Below are 24037 nucleotides of genomic sequence, written 5' to 3'. Positions count from 1 at the left end.
TTAGCCATGTGGAGGACTGTATCTGCCTGGCAACAATACAAGGACACACACACACAGACTCTACCTTCCTTTCTTTGAAACACACACACACGCACACACACAGCGTGAGGAAATGGAGTGCTAAAACTGTGTTATGTGGGGCAGGATTCCTCACATTCTCTCAGCACTGTTTCAGCTGCCATTTCTCTTTAACGAAGTGCGTTAATACCACAAAACACACACACACACACACACTCTCTCTGCAGACAGTTTGTGTTTAGTCTGGCTCTCCCAATCCCAATATCAGAGGGCTCACCGCCTCGGTCGGTGCTGATGCAGGGTTTGGATGCACACAGCGAATCCATGTCGTCTCAGCGAGTGACAAATCCACCGCTATGCTGAAGCGGCTGAACGTGTCGCCGCCGACATCCCGGAGCAAAACGGCTTTCGCCCAATCAAAGCACAGGATGCACACCTTTACAAAAGATTAAATGTTGCATTAAGTGATAAAAGAAGAAAGACTGATCAACCATATAAATATTTAATGGATTACGTGGAGCCATAAAAACAACATTTAGATTATAAAAGCATCGGTCACAGGAAAAAAACACAAGTTACAGTAGTTTTGTGCAAATGCAGTTCAGTTTAGCTCACGTGCTGCGAACACCCTCAAAGGGACGTGTGGAAGTCAGTTTGGCACTTCTGAAATTCCTTCTTTTTTTTTGCTTCTCGTCACAATAGAGACAATAAGTTATTTTTTCTCCTTCTGCTTTGGACGGCCTGTAGACAGGCGAGAAGAAATGAGCCCTTAGCTCCCCCCCGGATCTAATTCTGCCATCGTGACATCAAAAACCTCCAAACTTCAATCGCTACTGTTCCTTGACATGAATAATAGCCGATATGTGACCACAGACAGAAGATAGTCACCACAATTTCACTCCCATCTTCTTGTATAACACTCGGGTTTGATAGGATAAATATGTAATCTCAGGTATGGAAATAATAAGCACACCTGAGCAAATTCCTCTCGCCGTCTGTGAGGACTGCGGGGTGAAGAGCCTGTGATTCCCTTTTAACCTCGATAGGACAGAGCGGCCCAAACAATTAGCATCAACAGTCCCCTGAGGCCTGAGTAATATCTGGACAGTTAAAAATCCATTTCTGAGCCGTCTGTCTCCAATAAGCACAAAAACACCATCAAACATCCACTTCTTCAGCAGGTGTGCACGTTCCACACCGCTGGCCCTTTTCGGCGTCGGAGCCAATCTTCAGAACTAGAACAGAACAAAAACCTCGCACGCTGCGTCGTCACACTGCGGCGCGAGAGCATCACGTTTCCCCCGTTTATAGAAAACCAATTAACACCAAACTTTGTTTTTGTCCTATAACTTCAGCTACAAAACGGCTAGCCTGCACAAACAGGATGAAGACACCGGGGTGCTCGTCTGCCAGAGAGCTGGTAGCAGTCACAGCCAGAGGCTCGTGGAGGGCTCTTTGGGCCCCCAGTGTGCAATAAGTAGGGGTCACCCAGCTTTAGTCACAAACTCAATGCTCTTTTATTTCTCTTCATACTCGGGCGGGCCGTGAAAAAATAAACATTTCTATTTCCCCTTATTTTCTTATTGACTTTAAAGGAAAAAATGCAGCTTTCCTCCGAGCGTGTGTACATTTTCACTGAGGAAATCAACTGAATCGGATCTGCTGCTGATGCAATAAGTCAAAATAAGGCGAGAAATGTACCATAAATAACATACCAGACACAGCGTAAACAAACGGAAAGCATCAGAGCCGCACTGCCTGCTGCCGTGCCCGGCCCGTTCTCTGACATCTTTTTGGTTAGTTTGCATGAACACCTGAATCGTCCCGAGCCCTCCAGCGGTCACCCCTGTGCGACCTCGCCTACTGAACCCTCTGGCTTGGTAAAAACACATTGCTTTAAAGAACGACTCCACGGATTCCTTTCACCAACACTGTTGAAGGACAGATCCTCGCCTGACAACACCTCCTCCCCCTGCGACGGGGAGCGGGATGGAGCTCTGAATGCAGCTTTAATCTCTGCTTTTCTTAGCCGAAGCCAAGGCACTGCTGGATCAGAGAAACCTGACATCTCGCAGCCGATCAGATTCTCTTCCAGGTTTTGTCTTCTACAAAAAAAAATTGCATCTGCTTTTGCTTTTTTTGTAGCTTGTGCGAGAGGAGACGTTTCGCTTGCATCTAGAGTGTTCAATTCACTGTCTTACAAAAATACTATTTGCTGTTTCGAGGTAATTCAAATTCTTAGCAGATATGTAAAATAAATGTGGTTATTTTCTCTTTGTTGTACCAGTTTGGTGAAAGGCAATTTTGTCACAATATATGTGGTATCAGATTCACATGACATCTCAACACATGCAGATTAGTGTAGACATACTTAGTAGTAGTAGTCGTGTATATATGTGTGTGTATATGTGTTAGTGGCAATCTGATTTGAATATCACAAACATCTTACATAACCCTCAGCTCTTTAAGGACTACTTCTGATCTCTTGGCCAATTAGGGTTTGAGCTCCTCTGCTCTTTGACATGTGCAGCAGGTTCCAAAGTTGTGGCACCTTCAGCCTCCCGTACATCAGCCTCAGACTATTCCACCGTCAATCAAGGTAACTCTCTGCAGTATTACGTAACCAGAGAATGACAGCAACTGTTGTTCAAACCAGACGGCTTTGAGAGAGCATCTCTGAAACGCCAAACGGAGGATCCGGCTCCAACCAGAGTTATCATTTTGTCAACAAAGGATTTATGTTACATACCATTGTGTTCCTCTTTAAAAAACCACTATAATCTGTTTGCATTTCGCTCTATCCGCCATCTTAAGTGGCGGTAATGCTTTTTTTTTTAGTGGCATCTCATTTTGTAACAAAACCCTTGGCTTGTTTTTAAGACTCTTGATGGTGCTGTGTCAAAGGCAGAATGCAGCACAGCACAGGAATATCAGCTGTGAGAGACGGAGAATTTAGCAGCTCGTTCGTTTCCTCGGCTCCGTCCTTAAAGAGCTATTTGAGGGTACTGTAAGTAGAGTATAGAAAACACAAGGCAGGCTACAATTGCACTTCTTTCACAGAGTAAAAAGGACTGTAAGAGAGGAGTTAATGGAAGGAGAAACTCGGGGCGAGCTCCTCCTCTCCGCGTGAACATGCCAGGGTTATACATGTTCATACTTCACTGCTAAGTTATGTGCTATTCTATGCATTGTGTTATTCTTCTAGAAGACAGTGGCACATCTAGCATTGGATGGTATGGCTTGTTCAGATCAAAGTGGACTCTGCTGAGTGGACGGATGGGGCCAGCAGTGTCAGGCTGAGCTCGATTTGAATCTGCACAGATACCCATGGGTCATCTGAGGGAACATAACTTGCTATCGAGGAGTTATCGCTCTCTGTTTGTCTGCCAGCTGAAGACAAAATCATTGATTCCTTCATTGTAACTGGCTGTTGACAGCCCGGACAGACGGACATGGCGCTGATCTAAAAATATCTGAATCTGATATCAGTGAATGTTTGAATAATTGGGAATGATTGCAAGCATTTCCCCCCTCTGCTAAGGAATTAGACGATGAATTTAAAGGACGCTCTCAGCAGAAACGCCTCTCTTATCTGACATGGTAAAAATCTCACACTTCTCCTCGAGCACAGGCTCTGTTTTTGGGACACTGTACAAAGGCTGATGTCATGTATCGTACCATTGCAGCAGCAGCATGTGCACACTTCTATGTGCGTTTAAATGTTCCTTTGTCAGAAACAGTTCATTGAAGACAAACCTTGAGCCAAAGACTGTTAATTAGTCCTCATTGTACACTGCTGACCCCATAATGAGTGAAAGCCACTAAATCTCCAGAGATTGTGGAGGGGTTCCTACACATTTCAACTTCTGAATTCTTCTTATTTAGGACGCTTTTACTTTGAAATGCTGGTTTGGTTGATTATAATATGAGTGGGTGTCAAACTACCCAAATAAGCAGCTGTACAAATGACAGCAAAAACGGTCATTTCCACAAAAATGACTCACAGCTCATCAGACGCGTTTTCTTTTAAGTTCGAGAAATTCAAAAGCCGTGTAGGAACCCCGATAAGAGGAAGACATGCATAGAACATCAGTGTGACACACGATCGCAGAGCAAACAGTAGCAGAACTACCCATTTAAACAGGACATAAAGTCTGATTCTCTGCAACATCACACCACCGACACGAAGCCTCCAGCCTCTCACTAAAGGCTCTACTCGTGAGCACCCAGACCTACCAAACACTTGACTGAATTGAGGTTTTCCCAGATTATTTCTTCCCCCTTGTCCAAACCCACAAGCACTGACCCAAAATAAATATATAAAAACAAAACAAATGGTGGGAATGTTCACACTTAAACAACTGCTACAAATGAACACTTTGGCCAAAATGGTGCAGTGAGTGATCCACACCTGGCTGCAGTGAGGCTGAGCTTCGTTTCCTGTGTCCACCTGCTCTCTCACTGTTAATTAGCAGCGTTACAATAAACACAGGAGAGTGTGTTACCAGGACGTTTGTGGTGGACACGTAACCTCAGTGATTCAACGTGTTCTGGACGGCCTCAGCTGTTTTATAATGCTTTGCTGCAGGGACTGAAGTCTGCTTTATTGCACTTTCATTAGATTCACTTTAGGAGTCTTAAAATAAAGCACTGGGAAGGCGTTTAGCTATGTGATTAATGGCATCATTCATCAGTTGTCTTCAGCCAACAGGCTGTCCAATGTTTACAGCTCTATGGCCAAGCGCTCCCTCTGCTGCAGCGTGGCACGCAGACAAGATAACAGGTGGGCCACGGATTGGGTGACAACAGAGGAGGAGCGATTCTTGAGAAACCCCACCAGGGAGCCCACCAGAATCACACGGCTATCCATGCCTGTCCAGAAATAGAGGCATTAATTTGCCAACTGTGATAAACAGAAACGCACAAGCTGTAGGACTGTGTGGTTGGAAATTCCCTTCAATTGTGAAAGTCTCAGAGCTCGCAGGCTTAGCGGCGTAATCACATCGGTTTAAAGATGGAGTCTTGTGTTGCGTTATGTTTCAGATTTGTCCGCAGTTGTGAGCTAATCTCATCTCTCGTCTACGGTAATTTGAATTAACACGAGTGGCCCCATCAGTTTGCCACTTTCACTCGATCAATATGATACCTAACTTGCCCGAGTGCTAACTGTACAGTTAGCGGACGTGAGGAGACAGCCATGCCGTGACATAACGGGCTTCTGATGGGTGCTGTCACTGTTCAAATGCTCACCTGCACTCCATCTTTTTACGCCACCAAACCAGCAAACAAAGTGACATAGTACAGAAATAACAAACGGATAGCAGCGGTTTCTGCAGGTGCATGTGGTGTGAACACACACTGACCATTATTGTGCAGTGTGCAGTACATAAACCCTGTTCCCTCCCTGTCCCTCCCACAGCGCTTTCCTTAGAGTCAAAGAAGACGGATGGAGGCAGCAGACGTACAGATTCTATCACGGATCAAACAGGTCAGGCTGTCCCTGCAGCTCCAGCTGACGGTTGAACAGCTCGATCTCTTTGTTGGCCTCGCTGATGTACTCTTTAATAAACTCCTCCATGTCTGCAGGAACAGCGATGTAAGGAAACAGCAGCACAATCACCACACGACAACACAGACGCGAGCAGAGCTGCACCACCGCTCTGTGCGGGTCAAAAAGATCATATCTGCAGCTGTGAATTAAACACAACACATCATCTCATACAGTTCTTTAAAACTGACTCACATCAGCTGTATGTAGCAGGTACATTTACGTTAAACAGCTGATTTAAGTGTCCCAGTTTGTTTTCTTAATATGAACATGAAAACTCTCAGCACAGCTTTACAAACCTGAGAAAAAACTGAGATACGGTCGAGGTTCTGCGATAGAGAGGAACCACTATGAAAAGGATACTGGGATGGAGGTTCCTTTTCTCTCCAAAGATGTCAACATACTGGTAACCGTTGTAGAAGTAGCCTGGTGGTAGTGGATCCAAGTGCCTGGTGATCTGAACAGAAACATACGATCACGCGCTGACATCAGTTTTAAGGTATGCTCACATTCACTGTTAGTCACAAAGCATAAAACCCTGCGGCCGAACAATGCAAGGAAATATTTTGAAACCAGTATCATTTCATCAGCTCGAGGTTTTCTTCGTCACTGCTAAATATCTTAAAGCCATCAAGCACGAAACCATCAGCCAGGAAGTACATGTGAGCACTGCGTGCATGCTCGTAATTCAATACAACCAAAGCAGGTCCGAGCTCATAAAAACACTGCTCCTAGTCGACGTCTGAGAAGCTTTAATGCACTTCTGTCAGCACAAAGTTTCACCAGTGGTAAATTTAAAATGACATCTTATATAATGATGAACACACTCACATGTATGTGTTTGATTTCTTGTGATGTTAGAGTATTTTTAGTCTTCCTCGGCTTCTTTGTCTGCCTCTGTAAACACCAAACAGAAACAGCAGTTTATTTCCTCATGTAGTTCTTATCTGATGCTACCCATCGCAGCAGATATACTTCACTCTCAGGGCTCCATCGTACACTCGGCACAAAGTGGTGCACAGCACAGCGCAAGTGACGCAGTCGTCCTTTTCGTGCCCGGCACCCATGTTGTGTAAGTAGCAAAAGTACTTGCGCCCTTCTGTGCACCCAAGGGCGTACTGCCTTAAAATGAGGCGTAGTCAGGTGCATTGTTGGCGCATTGTTATCTTGGAGCAGCAGAAAGTGATTACGTCCTGGTGTAAAGTCAATGCACAGTATTTTCCTGCTATTTAAAGGACACATTATTCAGATAGTAAGATCCTCCCACGCCTGCTTCACATCAGGGAGCTTTGGTGAATTCCTGCTGCTCCTGTAGATGATCTGCTCGTGCGTGAAGTGAAAGCACACGAGCAGATCCATTTCCTCAGCAAAAAATTTCTTTCACTTCTTTAACTTGCTGAATCCTCCATTTAAATAGCATTGCACCAGGTGCATGTGCACCTGGCTTTTTAAGGCAAGGGGAGGTGACAGTGATTGGTTTAATTCATGTTGTGCCCAACACAAACCTATGATTACTTGAGAGGCTAAATACAACCCCTTTGCACCTTGCCCCTCACTTTGCACAAAGATTATGCACTGCTTAACCAGCAGGATTGGAGCTGGACACGCCCTAAACGCGCCACGTGCTGCAGATCCTTCAAACAGTGGAGTCAGGGTGTGCTGCAGGGATGTTTAAATGTCTACCTGCTTGGCGCACAGTCTGAGCCAGTCCTTCAGTCCATCCTCAGTGAGGCCAACACCATCGAAGATCAGGAAGCAGGACGTGCTGGTCTCTCTGGGGCCCGGGGTCAGAGGGTCAGTGCTCTGGTCTGGCACGATGCTCAGGCTCCCGCTCACAGTGTTGTAGCTCACCTCCATCAGTTGGTCTGAGTCTGGAAATTCCAGAGATGAAGGCGCTCACACCCAAGTCGCACATACAGTTCACACCTTGTGTAACACCTGCTACAGCGGCTGCATATGGTAACAACACATGGTGTTGGTGGGGTGTTAATGTTTTAACATCCATACAACCTCTCTGTTCCCAAAATGGCTCACTCACTGGTTCTCAGCACTCATGTGTGGTAAAAACAAGACAAACATGTCAAATACATCCTAACTCGATGTAAAATACACACTAAATACAAATAAATAAAATGACTAAATATAAAGTGATGTGAATGATAAACTGCCCTGAAGACAGTGACTGAGATACACACTTGACACTAGGGGGAAGTGAGTTTTAGGATAAGGATCATACAGTACAGTCTCCACACTCGCTCCACACTTCTGTATCCTCCCAGCTCTCTACAAATATCTGCACGCTCTCTGCACATTCCCTCACAGGCACCTGCACTCTCTCCTCATGCAACAACTCTACACCCATCTTCAAATGAAAAAAGAGTGAGAAAACTATGTGGAGGAAACCAAACCGGTGGACTATGAGCTGAATTCTAAGCACCAGACACCAGAGCAACAACCGAGCAGTATTCCTACCGTCAGGAGCTTCTTGCCTGCCTTGAGGGTAACCTTTTCTCTAATAATTCCCAACACTGGGAAATGCAAATGCAGGTCAAATATTTACCAAGGAAAGAAGTCACATTTGTTTAGTAATGCTTAACAAAGGCAAGTTCTCTGGAATTCAAAATCTGATCTGAAGAAAAAAATAAAACGTGCAATTCCTACCAGAAAATCGCACTTTTCCCCAAACGTTGTACACGTTTCCTCGGCAGGGGCTCGGCCTCAGTGATGACTTGAATGCTACAGAAAAATGATGAGAGTTTTAGCAGTTAGCGTTGAGAAACAAAATGTAGGACTTAACAATAATATACATTTTCCTGAAAAGCAACGTTGTTGGAGGGATGTCATCCTGTGGGAATACAGATTATTTCACAGCAGCAGCAGCAAACAATTACTCTGAGACTTCAGTTGTCTCCATATTTGGAGGGAAAGGCATCTTATGTAATCATCCTCAACCCCTGCCAGCTCATATCTGGAGCTTCTGTCACGTGTAACAGTCAAAAAGGGGGGAGAAATCCTTTCCATCTCACCTTTACAGCGGGTGACAAACAGAGGCCTCTCTAGGGGGCGGCTGAAAGCCACGTGGTGCTGGGCAAGGACCACAGACCCAGAACCAGACAAGAAGCGCCCTTTGCACCTGAAAAACAGAACACGTGCACATTACACAAATGGTGAGAAAGTTGAGTCTAGAGCAAGCCAAATGTTTGTGCTACATTTTGTCTTTGGCTGGAAACTTGTTTACTCTAGCAGCTGCCCACGGAGAGAGGCCAGCGCCTGTGATTGGCTGGTCGCACCGTGGAAGTGGATGATAAATCTGTACATGCAGACGCTCCTATCAGCAGGTGACAAAGAATCCTCTCTTGGTCGAAGAGTGAAGGACGTGTAAGAAGCATCTCAAACACACTAACGTACACACACAAAGCAAAGCTTGATGATGAGTAAATCAAAAGGGCCAGACTCTGGCCAGATATCCAGCGTATGATCTGACGGGGGGGTTTAGCAGAGGTTCATATTAGGCTGACCACTGTGGCATGAAGGCTGACTGGACCCGGTCCAAAGGGAAGGAGAACCCCTCTGTGGACATGGAAACTGCATGGCCAACAGCTTGTTACTGTGCTGCCAGGAGGCAGCTGGTGATAGGACACAAGATGGCCTGAGGGGCTTTACAGCAATCAGCGGCCGATACCCCCACCACTGCAGACGAGTGGCAATTAAACCGCAGGGAGGGAGGCGAGGCAGGACAGAGGAACACCGAGGCAGGAATCAATGCCAATCTGTCACTCAGTGGCCAAAAGGTTGAGTGTGGACACAGAAGGACACACGGGGGTCACATCCCATCCAGTAAACAGTGAAACACAGGATGAGGGTCTTACCATCCGGGGTAGAGGATATAACGTGCTCTCAGCATCTGTGGCTCATTGAAGCTGCATTCAGAAAATATCAGATTCACGTCCTCATTCCTGATTAATAAAAAGCAAGAAAAAAAATGAATGCGTAACATCTAAATGATATAAATGTGCGTATTAAACACGTGCAAATGTGACATGAAAAAACCCACACAACTACTGATGAAAATGTCCTTTATCCATAACGAACTTTTAATTACAAAATGTAAATATGCTTTAAGTACAGAATGCTTTGGGAAACGTTCGTGACACATCACTGTGCTAACCGAGCGGCGCTCTGACCCACCAGAATCAGACACAGACTCGAAAAGCTGAATAAAATGCAGCCTGGAGTGGATATTTTAGGCAAAGATAAAAGCAGTTAAATGACTGTTTGCAGCATTGATCACAATTCTGTGGGCGCCTACCTGGTGACAGCTCCTCTCTCCGCCAGTATGAAGGCTGCAGTGGGGTTGGCAGAGCGTACCAACTGCTGAACATGCTGCATGAGAGGGTGCTTCTGCTCTGCTGTCAGCCCGGTGAACACCACTGTACTCACAATACCTGACATAAAACCAGACGCAGAAAAGGAATATGAATTCCAGGAAAAACTGGCTCACTTTCCTGAAAATACAAAAGCACATGTGTGAGGCCGCTGCAGAAATACCATATTTTACACTGGGTTTGATTTACCGGCATCGCGGCTGCTGTGCTCTGCCTGCAGGCTGAGCTTTTGTGGAAATTGACATTCTGATTCCTTCAAAACGATTGGTAAGATTTAAAAGGCATGAAAAGTCATTCTGTGACAGATTAAACTGTGGCGCTTGCCCCTTGCTCATTCCATCTCAGCTCCACCCAGCCACACTTCCTCCCCGCTAACCAGATTGGGATTTTTCTGGTTCCACTAACAAAGATGTCACGGATGATGGCAGTGAACTCTCATAAAATCTTCACAATACAAGACGGAATTTGAACTGTGCGCTCTCAACTTGAGCTGATGCTTGTAACGATGTGGTGCTGAAGCTATCGTGGGCTGGCCCTGTAGACTCCATCTAAAACCTCCAACAACACAAACGGAGCTGCTTTAAAGACGCTGTTCAAGTCCCTCACACTTTTCTTACCAGCTGAATATTGTAATTCCCTCGCACTGGCTCGCTGTGCCTTTCCGAACTGATTCTTTTACTTTAAGTGACCATGCTGCTCCCTACATCAGAGACTTTCCTTCCATCCAGATCGCTAAGATCCTCCCCCGCCGTTCTTTCACATGTTCCTAATGTGTCCCATAAATGACTGTTCAATTTGTTGGTAATAAGTTCTGAGTTTTCAAAGATGGAGGACGGTTCTGCTGGTGGGTGATTCAAAAAAGCACTACTTCACTCGACTGTTATGAGCTGAACTGAACATGACTATTATTTTTACTGCATCGCACTTCTCCGCCGACTTACTCTGACAAACATCATACATTTTTTGACCTTTAATGGTTGTATTGTACAACCTGACAGCATGACATATGCTCAGAATGGCTATGCTGAACGGCTTCCAAAGCAGCATTCCACTTCTGAAAATCAATATCAATGAATATCAATAAGGTGTTTCTCAGTATTCCACAGAGAAAGTTTATCCTTGATGTATTTTGTTGGGAAACTGGGGGGTAGAACAGTGCAACAGACAGCACTTACCTTGGCTGCACTGCTCCAACAGCTTGGGGAAAGCAAACCTAAAGCAACAGACAAGAGAAATGTTAAATCTACAGTAAACACGCTGAGACATCAGTCAAATGCAAATGTAGTTTGACTGAGAGGGTCACTGCTGCACTTTGGAGAGATACACTGAAAACAGGATGTCTGTACCTGAGAGACACAAATACAAGAGCTGTGGTTTAATCTATTTAGTTGACAGTGCTCTTTATTTTAAGCCATGTCTTGCTCCACGATATCATCACTAACAATAACTCTATTTATAACTAATGGGCGCTTGCCAAAGTTCTACAGCAATAAACAGGCTAATTCCATGTTACAGCCCTTGGCTAGCACCCCGGTTATCAATCTTGAGGCTTTTTTCATAGGGTGACATCATGACTATGACTGGCAAGCGACCAATGTAAAAGCTTTCTGTAATCTCATTTAATCTTAACATAATTTATCCTGAGTTTTCAAATCGATCAGTGTTATCCGCCACTTTCTGAGTAACTGTTCCGAGCCAAGTCCCCCTCCAGCCACCACGAGCCCTCCCCTACAGCTCTCAGGGAGCCTGCAGGCCGAGGCATCAGCAATTTGAAAGGCATTTATCTTTCCTGTTCTGATGTAATGAACTGTCTACATTCATCACAAAGAATGGATCATGACTGACTGATGAGCTTCACTGAGGAGGGTGTGCTGCTCGCCCATGTGGACCTGGGGGATTAGAGGGCTATGCTGAGTGGGTTGACAGGCAGGTCAGGCCTAAGCTGGGCTAACCACACCCAATTAGCACCATAGTGGAGCTCCACAGACCTCCACACAATCTATGGCAACAGACAGTGATAGGGGGCTTGTTGGAGATGCCTCAAATGGAAAAGTCAGTGCTAACCACATTGCTAACTAAACCTCTTTATTACACATTTTTCCACTGCTGAGCCAAGTGGGGCTTGCCAGAGTTTTACTGGAGAGTCATCACAACAGCAAAGGATCCAAAACACATTTAAGATTCATTATCAAAGTTCAGCTCACTAAACAATTCATCTTTTCTAAAGGACTGTGGGAGTTTCCTAATCCTGTATATATGCTCCGGTATTTTGGAATTTTACTGTGCAGAATCACATTATTATGATTATTCTACTTCAGTGAGTTATCAGGACATTAGTTATAACATCATTCAATTCAGTTCAACTCAATTTCTGATGAAGAAAGACGGCAGCAATGGCTGTTGTAAAAACTGGACCCTCTTGACTGACTTCATCTGTATGTAGGAATCAGAGGCCATCCCAGCTCGGCTGTGCAGTGGAAAACAGCCTATTAACCGGAGTGGTATGTCATATTGTGTGGAGCAGCTCAGTCAATCTCCGACAGTGACAAGCTCCGTAAGCTACATCTAAAGCCTGTAACAAAAGGAGAGTGAGATTAAATGTAGGACTGATCCTCTCTGTAAAAGGGACCCTGACTCGACCTCGTCCTGGAAACCTCCACTGCTTCAGCAATTTATCAACATTCGGCCCCGTCTGTCATCGTCTGGTCTGTCCATATGTTACTTGAGAATATAACTGCATGAAACCCCCAACTTGAATTTCAGGTTACGTCTTTGGTTTGTTTTAGCTTATTTAACTTAAATATGGCTAAATCAATAGCTAACATTTAATGCTAGCTGCTTACCTTTGTTGCATGCGACTACATTTATTGACAATGAAGACAAACCAAAAAAGCAGCCACCTGCGCTCGGAAAAAACAGAAGCTATTTGGTAAAAATGTATGTTTTTGGAACATCCTGAGCATGCAGACAGATAGCAGCAAAGCAGATTGTGCTGCAGGAGTGATTTGAGTAGTCTGTGGTTGTGAAACTGGGTCACCAAATCCATTGTAACTGCTGTGAATCCTGGTTGACTGAGCTGCCGCTCTCTGGAGAAAGCTGCAAACTTTTCTGAGTTTTTTCAACTCATTGGACAGATTTTTGGTGAAGTGTTCTGTCAGACGCGTGTAATACAAACTTTATACATACAGCGTCTAACGTCCAGTCACTGGGAATCTGATAAAAACACCGGCACAACAGGTGCTGCTTAGGTGAGACACTAAATTGGTCTTTGGATCAGAACAGGATCTAATTACTCATCTTTTCAGTGAGTATACTGTCATCATCTTACACTGAAGTTCAGAATACGTCTCTTGAGAGTGATTTGATTTTAGCTGCTTTTGTTTTAACCAAGCAAACCACATCTTGGAACCTTTTCTGCTGCACGTACAGTGTGAGACACCTTGGACTGCACGCTGACGTCTTTGTTAGCTCTCCATCTGTCACTCTTCTCTGAGTTTCTAGTGTATGAAAACAATATTTTCTAGTCTGTTTGGAAATGCGATCAGTCTACTTCAGCGAGACACTGCCGGGTTTGTTCAAGGGCAACTCTCAGGAGTAGATTGGTATTTACGGACATGAATGGATCTAATGTACATTTCGTTACTGCAGCCAAAGCTTGTTTGGTTCGTTTCCTTTTAACAGCAGCAGAGCTGAGAGCTGATTTACTGGAGCAAGAAATATCACCTGTGCTCCATACAGGAGGCGAGAGGATCCACACAAGCGGTTACAGCGCCGATGGTGAAACACGCTTGGACAACTGGGTCAGGGTGGAAAAGCACAGCCTGGACCACATCCAGAACATCTGTGTATCTGTACAAGGAAGGAACATTTACAAGTGAATAAGTCATTATACTGAAAGAGAACAGTGAATTAATTCAGTCTCTTCTTTCTCTGGTTTCTTCAAATACTGTCTGTTATTGTTAGGTTTGAATAGACCATCATGCTGTGAAGGCACAGAGGCCAAGGTCTGTTTTATGCACTCCGATGAAATTATTAGCATTCGTGGCACCAACGATGAACATCAGATAACATTATTTTCACAGCGTTGTATTTTTGGAATGAAATGCTTCCATTTAGCTCGGCTCTCCTCTGCTGGATCAGTCCTGACTTCTCAGTTCCCATCTGCATCGAACTGATCAGTGGGCTGTCTTACCCAGGAGAGAGCACCAACAGACGGGGTTTGCCTCCTGGGCCTCTCTGGCTCTCCAGGAAGTTGGACAAATACAGCTGCAGGTGAGAAGCTGAGAAGCCGTCACAGCTGTCAGGGTTGTATACCACCCACCTACGGATGAAGCAAAAATCGTATTATTTTTGTCTGTGTTCATAATTATTATTAAATAACTGCAGCATGTGGAGGATTAAAAAAACTAACAAAAACAAACTGCAGAACAATGAAATCTCTCACCTTTCACGCTCTTTGTTCAACTGGACCAGGAAGTTGCAGAGTCTCTTCTTATGGCTTCCTGGTAATCCACTGATGATGGTAATGACGACCTTTCGACACATTAAAAAAAAGCCCACATCAGATTAAAAGAGTATCAGCTACTTCAGGACGACAGAGATGACAGAATTCCTTGAAGAAACCAGATTTTTTTTGTTCTTGTCTACAGTTTTCAAAGGAGGACTGTCCACCGCACTTCGGTCAATACGCTCACCTTGTCTCCCTGACTGCTGGCTGGATTCCTCAGCTCTGCAGAGGGGAAGAGCACCCCCAGGTGGTCATACAGAATGGGCTCCTGACCAATACTGCTCAGAGCAAAGTGCTGAAGAAACCTGGCATAGACCAGAACACAACAATCAGCAAGCAGAAATGTGGTCACAACTCACTGGAATGACAGATAAAAAAGCGTTTTGGCACTAAGAATATAAGGCGATGGACAAAAGTGCAGGAGTGCCATAATTTTACAAGGTGCAACAATTTTATAGCCAAGAGTTTAATATCTTTCCACCAGCTACACCTTGAATTGTTGTTGCTTGCATTTGCTCCATTTTTTTGCAGTAGACATTTATACAAAAGCACAAAATTTCACTGATACTGATACTGCAACTGTGCGAAAGAGAGCAACTCATTTTAATGAGCGCTGTACAGTATAATGGTTTAATCTGGGTACAAGGCTCATCACACCTAACCAGGTGACAGTTTTAGGGCAGATTCGAGAAGACCAAGAAGCTGCCAAAAGGTGCTGAGTTACTCTTGCATGTGCTCCTCTCTGTTTCAGGTACAATGGCAGGAAAGAAAACATGTGTGCACTGTTTATCTTGAAGCTACATTATCTTAAAGACTTTCTCTCAGGAGAAAAGACCGTCCAAGTGTGGATGGTCACCACTGATGAATACACTCTGCCATGAAACACAGGCCTAAATGCTATTCTGGGAAGTCATACCACGATTAAGCAATACCTAGCATCAGTTTTTATTACTCGTTTGGTCCAATTACGCAGCACTCTGAGTGACCTGAGTGTGTACTAACATGTCCTGCTCTGGCAGCTGGGAGTATGAAGTCTTCAGGCTGCCTCTGCGTTTGGCCACTGGTGGCTCCTGACTGTCGTGCAGCTTCTGGAGTCTGCTGTGCCTGAGAGGGAAAAGTCAGAGCTAACCTTAATTACCAACCTTATATAACATCTAAAAGACTGAAGCGTTATTTAACAGAATTACACGACGTTAAGAACGGTGGTATTATGTGTCAGATAGCTTATAATAAATCTGTGGACATGGTGAGAGAGGGGACTGCTAAAACATATTCAAATGAGTTCTCAAGTGGCAGAATTGTGCCCCCATTTATCAAACTCTTGTGCATATTTGGCTTCTCGTGCTTTTAACTGATCTTATTTGATCAAATAAGATCACAAACATTCAATGAAAGTGTCTTTGATACTTCAAAGGCCAAAAAATCGAAGCTGAATCCTGCACAGAGACAGCCGATCTTCGTCTGTAGAGGAGATGAAGTGATCTTACATGGTTTTCTGGTTTGAGGTCAGGTGCTCGTGGTCCACCAACTGCAGAGGGAGTCCAGATTCAGAGTTTTGCCACACTGACAAAACCTGAAACCAAGAGAAAAAAGGTTCATGCATATCTTCAATAAGATAAAGAAGACGTAGGTTTAAGACATTTTATCCATGAACCAACACAAAAATCCTCCAAACCGAACATATTGAGTCCTACAAGATATATTTTTGGGAAATAACTAATATGTACTAACTAATATCTAAATATGTACTAATATACATAGTGATGATGCTGCAATAATCATTATACTATTAACTATGTTTAACACAGCTATAAATAAATCTTTAAGATTTGTGTTATATAATCATGATGAGTGTGAATAGTGTGAATCAGCCACACTCAGAGGGTCCACGTGAACCTTCAGTCTCAAACCCTGCCAGCAGGCCCTGCTCTTACCTTGGAATAGAAGGCCCTGTGGCTCTTAGACCTGGGCTGAAGAGCGAAGACCAGGCACTGGTCGGGGCTGTGGAGAGGGAACGGAAGGTGTGGGAGCAGGCTGCTCTCATACTCCACAAAGAGAGACGCCACAGCGCTGGAGTTCTGGGAAAAACAGACAGACACGTCACACGCAAGTCGGTACTGGAAATTCAACTGCGCATGGATTCGTTTGTTTTACTGTAGTAAGCATAGTGTCATATCACATGTACATACTGGATCATAGAACTTGACGGTGCTGATGTGATCCTTGGACAGGGTGATGCTTCCATACTGAGAGTGGATGAACAGGAGTCCCTCAGAGAAGAAAATTATTTTCCCTAAGATAAACATTTGAAGAAATATTAGAAATGATGGCGAATACAGCAGATGAAGTTGAAGTTAGGCTGTAGGCTAAGTCAGAAATCTAAGTGCAGTCACACTAACTGTAAGTTACTGAATATCGACTGCATGATGGAAAAGTTAATATTGGTGTCACCTTCTTCATGTGTGGAGAGCTGGCTGCTGGAGGACACATACGCAGCATCTGCTGCAGTCAGAGCAGTCCCCAAACACGTGCCTTCCTCTTTCTGCTGAAGACACACGCTGTCAGTGATGAGGCCACATGCTCACACATTCATAATCATGTATTCATTCACTGCAGTGCATCCATGAAGCCTCTGAAGTTACCTTAGCGAGAAGCTGAGCTTGCTCAGATTGCTTGACATCAGATTCCATCTAAAAAACAACAAGACCATAAAACTTTGTTTTATAAAATAACAGTTCAGTCTTTAAACTTAAAATGATGTTTTTTTCTGAATATTCATGTTTTACTAAACTTTAACTGCAAAAGAAATCCAGACTAAATAACTAACTTGAGGCCTGCACATACCAGCCAGCAGGCGTAGCGAGGCACAGTTGTAGTCAGGATCGTGTAGCAGCTGTCTGAGGACACAGCGCCATCTGCAGGAGAAAAACAGGCTTTCTTTGAAATGAAGCAATGACAAGTAAGACAGAGAAAGACAAACACGACAAGATGAATCACAAATATGATTGGCAGGGCAGGAAACGAGGAGACGAGCGCTCTGTTGTTTCAGAATTACTTTTCTGTTAACGGTGACCTGTGGCTCTGTCCTGATCATTATGTAAATCTAATTTCCTTCATGGAATCAATCAGCAATCTATTCTCATTAGACCTAATCTAATCAATACTCTACCTTTCTGTTGAATGTTGATGCTGGACTCCAAGAAGGATTCAGAGAAGACCACCGAGCCCAGGTCTCCTCCGTCCCACTGCAGGTCTGGGATATCATGGACAGTCATTGAGGCCTTAGAAAAAAAGCACAATCAGTCAAGATGGAAAAAAAGGTAGATTTCATCGCACCCTTTGGTCAATCAAAAAAGTAACATTCTTCTCTGACGTACTGTTTTTACGACGTAACGGCTTTCTTCATCAGTCAGAGGAATGATCCTGAAAATGAAAAACAGCCTCTTTAGGTCTGAAAGGTTTAAGGAAACACCACCTGAGTGTATTTTTCAAATAACAATGAAAATTTCAAGGAGCTGTGGAGAAAATGACCAACTAGGACGAGTTAATGATCACCTTCCTTGCTTGTTTACTGCCTGGATGTTGAATTCACATTTGGACCTGAGGAGAGAAAACACAGAATCAACCCAGTTCTAAGAATCCATTTCATTTCATGCTTGGCTGAAAGACTCAGTGGACAACAGTGGAAAAAAACCAAAATCAATCCGTACCTGAGAGAGCTGCGGTACTGACTTAAATTCACTGAGTCCAAAGCCACTAGAAAGGTGTTCTCTGCCACATCCTTAGCCTGCAACAACAAGCATGTATTAATGACCACCTATACATGCACAGTACACGCTGCGATATAAATGTTAAAATAGGTGCTATTTTTCTTCTTGCCTTGGTAGCGCTGGTGGTGCAGGAGTAGCATTTAATTCCTGAAAGGACTGCTTGAACAGCAGCGGAATAAATCTGTGACAAAAGTCTGAAAAACAAACAGAAAAACAGACATTCTTTAACATTTAACAACAGCCATTAGCTTAGAGGGAACATATTAATCATGAAATCCAAAATTAAATCACTTACAAGACTTCTGTTTTCTTCTGCTCGGTGTTTTGATTCCCTGTGGGTGAAACACAGCGAGTGTAAACAAATCATCCACTGACAGTACAAATAAAGGCCAAAATCTTCCATCACAGGATACGTCATTTTATATCACGTGTAACACACACATCACGGTACAGTAACACGGACTCATGCATAATTTTCGCATCGTTATCAATAATACATGTATTTGGACGTATTGGCAATGTCATCAAAAGAGTAGAAAACTATAAAGAGTCCTAAGCAGCTGTGCTCCCTACAGCGTCATCATCATGGCCACTCGTTGGCCATGTAACAGGATAACAGTGCATACACTGAGAATGTAAACACAGCTTAAGGAAAAGCTCCTGTGGTGGAAACAGTATTGCCAAATCTCCACCAGTGGACTCATTTCTACCATCGCCCAGTATATACCTTCAAACCACACAACCCCAGTACAAATAGGGGCTTCTTATATTACACTTAAACCCAGTTCAGCTAATCCCTCCCCGGCCCGTCCATTTATAGCAACACGTCACACTAGCACCTCTGATGGAGGGTTAGTCAGTACTACTTTAACCCCTGGGTTAACAAACTATGCTCTGCAGCTGGGTTTCCACTGAAACATGATGCTGAGGACAATAAGGTAAAATACATTAAAAACCTTCATAACTGCATAAATATGAAGCAGAAGTGATGGAGTAAAACCTCACCAAGGTATGGAGTGTGGGTGGTCCCAAAAAAATAGGTTCGAGAGCAGGCTAGAGGTCCTTTGGGAGCCACACACTGCAGAATCTAAAGGACAAAAAAAAAAAAAAGTGTTTCTTTTGAAAATTGCATTCATGGCGTGTTCCCACTTCACAAAGGACACAGACAAAAGTGGTGCGAAATGACCTGAATCTCATATTTACAGGAGACACTGAATCAGCCGTCAAGCTTCCTGGTACAAAATGTCAAAGATGATTTATGGCAAAGCTGCTCTGCACATCACTGGTTATACCGCATTCCTTCACCAGGTGGTGCTGCAGGCCTGTTCTGCTCTTAAACTTGGGCAGTGTGATTTATGAAATATTAAGTACACACAATGGAAAAATGACATTAATGCCACATGAAACGCTGCAGAGCTTTCACAGTGGTAGGTCCCAGTCATTCACAGAGAGCCTACAGTGCTGTAAGTCGTTCAGCTAAGTCTTCTTTTCACATCACACTGTTATTTTTATGTCAGATTTCTCACCATGTGTTTGGCTGCAGATCCTCGAGGGCCTGTGTTGCGGACCTGATGACTCTCTGAGGGAAAGTTGAAGGAATAACTCTCCAAATCCTCTGAGGAGGAATGCTTCCCAAAGAGCACAAAGGGCTGCTGACTTTTACTGAAATAAACAAACATTCGATCAGGCGATAGTATGTGTTTCCATACAAGACTACAGGTTAAGATAATTTCAGTATTCAAACACTGCTGAATATGAAGAAAACCTTTTATCTGTGATGTTGCTTGAGATCAGTCCATGAGAGTAATACGTGCGGAAGGCCTGTGGATTAATGAGAACACACTTCATGAGGACACTCAGCTGAAGACGCCCTCTGAAAACACTCTCCACTTCCTGTAAACTACATAAAGTTCACCACAGATGCACAAGTGGTCGTTTAAACAGACGCTGACTTGATCTCCTTCCTGCCTTTGCCCCCTACACTCCATCTCTGTTTGCAAGACCATGTTCAATTTGGAGGAAGAGGAAGTCGACGATAAAACTCTCTAATGATGGCGCATCCATGCTGACTTACACCCCTCGACTAATAACTGAAGTGCAGGAGGAAAGAGGAAGCAGGAGGCTAATTCAAGCATGATCACGCAGTTCTTTTAATACTATTCTTGATCCTACTTTACACACAATCCTGTCCTGCACTCTTCTCACACTGCACTGTATTTTCACTGTTGTTTTAAACCAAATGACAAAATCTATAGAGAACTTTGACCTAAAAAAGGGAAAATATGAAAAACAATAGGTTCTGTTGAAAGGCAGTAAATTGCTCTCCAGAGATTGTTTTATTTTTCGGAGGAATATGTGGAATAAACACACCTCTCCTGCCTGCGCTTCAGACAGCTCCAAGATGGAGAGATGGCTCTCCAGGTCCATGCTGGAGAAAAAGCCACTCCACTGTTTCTCAAAGTTAACCAAGTCCTAAAGGACCAACAAACAACGCCAAGGTTAGAGTACAAATCGCACTGACTGGTCATGTTCACATACTAAATAGGACTTTGAGCCAAAAACACAGCTGATTATCAAAATCAACTGAGTATACATCAACTGAATGACTTTAAAAACGTGGACATTTTTAGATAAAGTAACTTTTATGAAAAATGGTGATAAAATTGCAAGATTTTATTTGATTAAAAAAAAAATACTGATTATTCTTAATAAGTACTATGCATATTCTGGACATGGACATTTTAGACAAAGGTCCAGGTGTCACAGGTAAGCTTTGCAGAGAAGAAACTCAGTATTTCACCTCTGTGAAGACACTATCCAGGGACACTGGGTCAAGCCTGTTGTAAACCTGCCACAGCTTCTCACTCATGTCCATCAGCTGGAAAACAATGGACAAGTACAATGTAGTGCTACGCGTACTGTTATGAGAACTGTATTTCACTTCTTTCTTCTTCTTTTGGGGAGGGGTAAAGGTACCTTGTATTTCATGGTAAAAAAGCTTCCTCCACCGATGCCTTCCAGGGCAAATGCTTGAATTAGGGGCCACTTTTCCACCATAAACATATCAAACCTCTGGATGTGTCCTAAAAGTAACAGTATTGCAGGTATAATTACTTGTGTTGTTGGTGTAATTATACAGTAAGTACATGCTGTCAAGTAGCAAAAGTACATTTTATTCTGGCTTACTGAGATGGAACGTCGTATTAGTGTGTGAACACTTTTCTCTATCTCTTTAACATGTGTAGTGAACGAATGTGGAGATTAAGATGTGGTGATACGTACCCTGCGAGCTGTAAGGTACTCCGATGCGATAGCAGTCCTGCACCATCGTGACAAAACTGGAGATTTTGAATTCCTCCGCTGCTTCCTCATCTTCATACTGTGAGTGGAGGTGGGAAAATAACAAGGGTTAACAATTTAGAAAAGGACGATCACAATTACAAACACAGCCACAAAGGGTCACATTCACAATTTTCAGCATCGAAACCGGCCAATCATCAGTTTGATATCTGAGTTTTCGAAGCAATGTGAGACAACTAGCAGTTATTAAGAGGCCCAGCCACCTGTGCACAGACTGCAGGTATGCTGATAAAAACCAGAACACACTGATTTAAATTAATGTGCTGCTTTCACTGCACAGCCACTGTAGACGGGGTGCATTTAAACACACTATCTACCAAACAAATGACCTTCTGTCTAATGTACAGCACTTACACTTGAATTTCCTTGTTTTTGAAAGGTGCAACACAAATAAACCTGTCTTGTCTGAAAGTGTTTAACAGTTACCTGCAAGGGTGAAAACTGCAGCCAGGTGGAAAGTCAATACGTCTAAAGATTCTTGATAAGGTTCCTACGTTTATCGTAAGCATACAGGAACAGTAATTAACGGGAACGATAGGCCTGTGGGGGAGGAAGTAAGCTTTTTAACCTCTGCCTCTGTCATGCAGTAGAGATGCAGGTTCCTCCAGTGGGACACATAAGGCAAGAGGTAGCTGTAGTTCATCGGGTTGCAGTACAGATGAACACACTCCGCCTTGATCAGCAGGATTACATCTGTAAAGCAGACAAGTAGTGTGTCAGAATAGATAAAAACTAAAGCACGCATGAAAATATGATTAAAAATCACGTGAACAACACAACAAACTCACCATCCAGCATTTCTTCTGGAAACTCCTCAAGGACATGTTCCAGATTCAGCTGATTTCGTCCATATAGTCCATAGAAAAGGTATTTCGCCAGCTCGGTGCACCCCTCATTATATCTGCTGTCAATTCCTGAAATATGCATAAAATGACATTAATATCTGTTGTCTGTTTCAATAACTTCCCTTAGCCTTAGTAAACAGTGCAGGGAAGTGTGGTAAACTAGGCCATAAAATGAAATGAAAGCTTAAAGATAACAAACTTTTCAACTTAACATACCAAGAGAGCACAGGATGCCATCAGGAGTGGCAGCACCACCCTCACAGAGCAGAGACTGAACCTGACGCAGGCGACAGCAACTGAAAAATCCAACAAGAAAAAGTACATACTACACAGGCATGATCTTTAAAAGTTCAGCAGTGGGAGTGAATCCACCAAAACATATTTAGAAAACTGTCTGAGAAAAACATGACAGCTGAGATCATTGTCCTAAAGGTCACTCACAGTAATGAGATATCTAAACACGCTAAACATGTTATGACCGCAACACGTTTCGACCACACAGTTTTTCTCATAATACATGCAATTATACACAATGACATTGTACCAGCAATTCAAGATAGTCAGTAAATTATAAGATAATTAGGCATATAAGTATAAACTCAATCTCAGTCCTTCAGTAGTGCTGCAATTTTAATTTTGTTTGCTTTTGGGAATGCAGTACTTTCCACACATCCTTCATTATTCATTAAGCATTAGCTAACATTAGCTTCAGTAACGGCCACAAAAACAATATTGACTGAGGTGCGGGGACTTTCTTGGAGTGGGTGTTAACGTTATAAGACATATAATTATGTCGCTCGGCCGGTGAATTAACACTGGCGGTGTAACCTAAAACTGGCCAGACACCTCGCTAATATTAGCATTACTGTTAACGGTACCGTTAATTAACGATAACTGCTCTTAGAACGGCGACAAATAACGGACAGCGGCTCGCGCTAACGTTAGCCGTGTTAGCTTGACAGGCTCGCTGTTGTCTATAAACACAATTCGGTATTAACGCTACCTGACAGCTGGGTTGATCCCCGATAGTTTTCCGTTTACTCTCCTTATACCGGCCATTGTAATTGTTGTCACGGCTCACGTGATTTACGTTTTAAACCGAATAACGTTGTGTATTTTCAGGCCGAACAACTACATCTTCTCCATCACCCTGGAGAATGTCTACACAAGATAGCGTAGCAACGGAGCGAACCATTTGATATTGAGGGGCGTCGAAAATATAACTATGATGCTTTGGAAAAATAATGACAATATATACCACTGATTACTATAATTTCTGAGACGTTACACACACATATATAGCAGCATAGTTCCTTTTAACCAAACAAAGCGGTTAACAAATAGGAATGTATCTGACTTTGCTGGATGGGTCACCCCATTTTACGCTGTAGTACTGCCTTGTTTTGGGCCGTTTGACAGCGACAGGCAGCAGCGCGCAGCAGCACAGGAAGATGGTGCAATCCCTTAGTAATCTCAGCTGTTGTGTGGCCCATGAAGGGGAACTCCTCCATATAATACAGCTACTTCTGTGCCAGTATTACATTACATGTAGTTGCTATCAATGATAATTCCATGTTTTTCCTTTGAGGTATTTTTAAGGACAT

The 24037-nt window shown here is 43.5% G+C and overlaps 1 protein-coding gene across 2 annotated transcripts; it reads right to left on the bottom strand.

Moving 5' to 3' along the window:
* Window positions 1-506: 506 nt before the first annotated feature.
* Window positions 507-23621, bottom strand: dnaaf9 (dynein axonemal assembly factor 9). Of its 2 annotated transcripts, none has more exons than XM_076749601.1 (37): window positions 23437-23621; window positions 22650-22729; window positions 22377-22502; window positions 22157-22281; window positions 21511-21607; window positions 21205-21311; window positions 21029-21106; window positions 20599-20700; window positions 19994-20049; window positions 19755-19890; window positions 19234-19315; window positions 18524-18560; window positions 18338-18422; window positions 18169-18245; window positions 18014-18058; window positions 17836-17881; window positions 17628-17739; window positions 17303-17373; window positions 17101-17148; window positions 16910-17000; window positions 16648-16751; window positions 16393-16536; window positions 15946-16031; window positions 15461-15562; window positions 14646-14763; window positions 14396-14484; window positions 14144-14272; window positions 13675-13800; window positions 11127-11164; window positions 9876-10011; window positions 9436-9522; window positions 8593-8699; window positions 8228-8302; window positions 7250-7437; window positions 6398-6463; window positions 5930-6023; window positions 507-5598 (listed from the first exon to the last, which is right to left on the bottom strand). In XM_076749601.1, the coding sequence occupies exons 1-37, from the start codon at window positions 23490-23492 to the stop codon at window positions 5492-5494; spliced, it is 3453 nt and encodes a 1150-aa protein (XP_076605716.1). In that variant the 5' UTR covers window positions 23493-23621; the 3' UTR covers window positions 507-5491. The 2 variants fall into 2 exon arrangements, with proteins under 2 accessions (XP_076605716.1, XP_076605715.1); XM_076749600.1 differs by having other exon boundaries at window positions 16910-17003; window positions 23437-23603.
* Between the last annotated feature and the right edge of the window lie 416 nt (window positions 23622-24037).

Source organism: Chaetodon auriga, chromosome 14 (genome assembly GCF_051107435.1).
Source record: "Chaetodon auriga isolate fChaAug3 chromosome 14, fChaAug3.hap1, whole genome shotgun sequence".
NCBI lineage: Eukaryota > Metazoa > Chordata > Actinopteri > Chaetodontiformes > Chaetodontidae > Chaetodon > Chaetodon auriga.
Note: the sequence above shows the minus strand (reverse complement) of the source record. Positions and strands in the feature narration are given on the sequence as shown.

Bases quoted from the DNA above. Each gene is read 5' to 3' on its own strand.
- dnaaf9 (XM_076749600.1), bottom strand. From the start codon at position 23,492: ATGGCCGGTATAAGGAGAGTAAACGGAAAACTATCGGGGATCAACCCA. The intron at 19,316-19,754 runs GTGAGAAATCTG...TTTGTCCTTTAG, and splicing joins GATCTGCAGCCAAACACATG to ATTCTGCAGTGTGTGGCTCC. The intron at 17,149-17,302 runs GTATGTGCAGGC...GTTGTTTTTTAG, and splicing joins CTCGCTACGCCTGCTGGCTG to ATGGAATCTGATGTCAAGCA.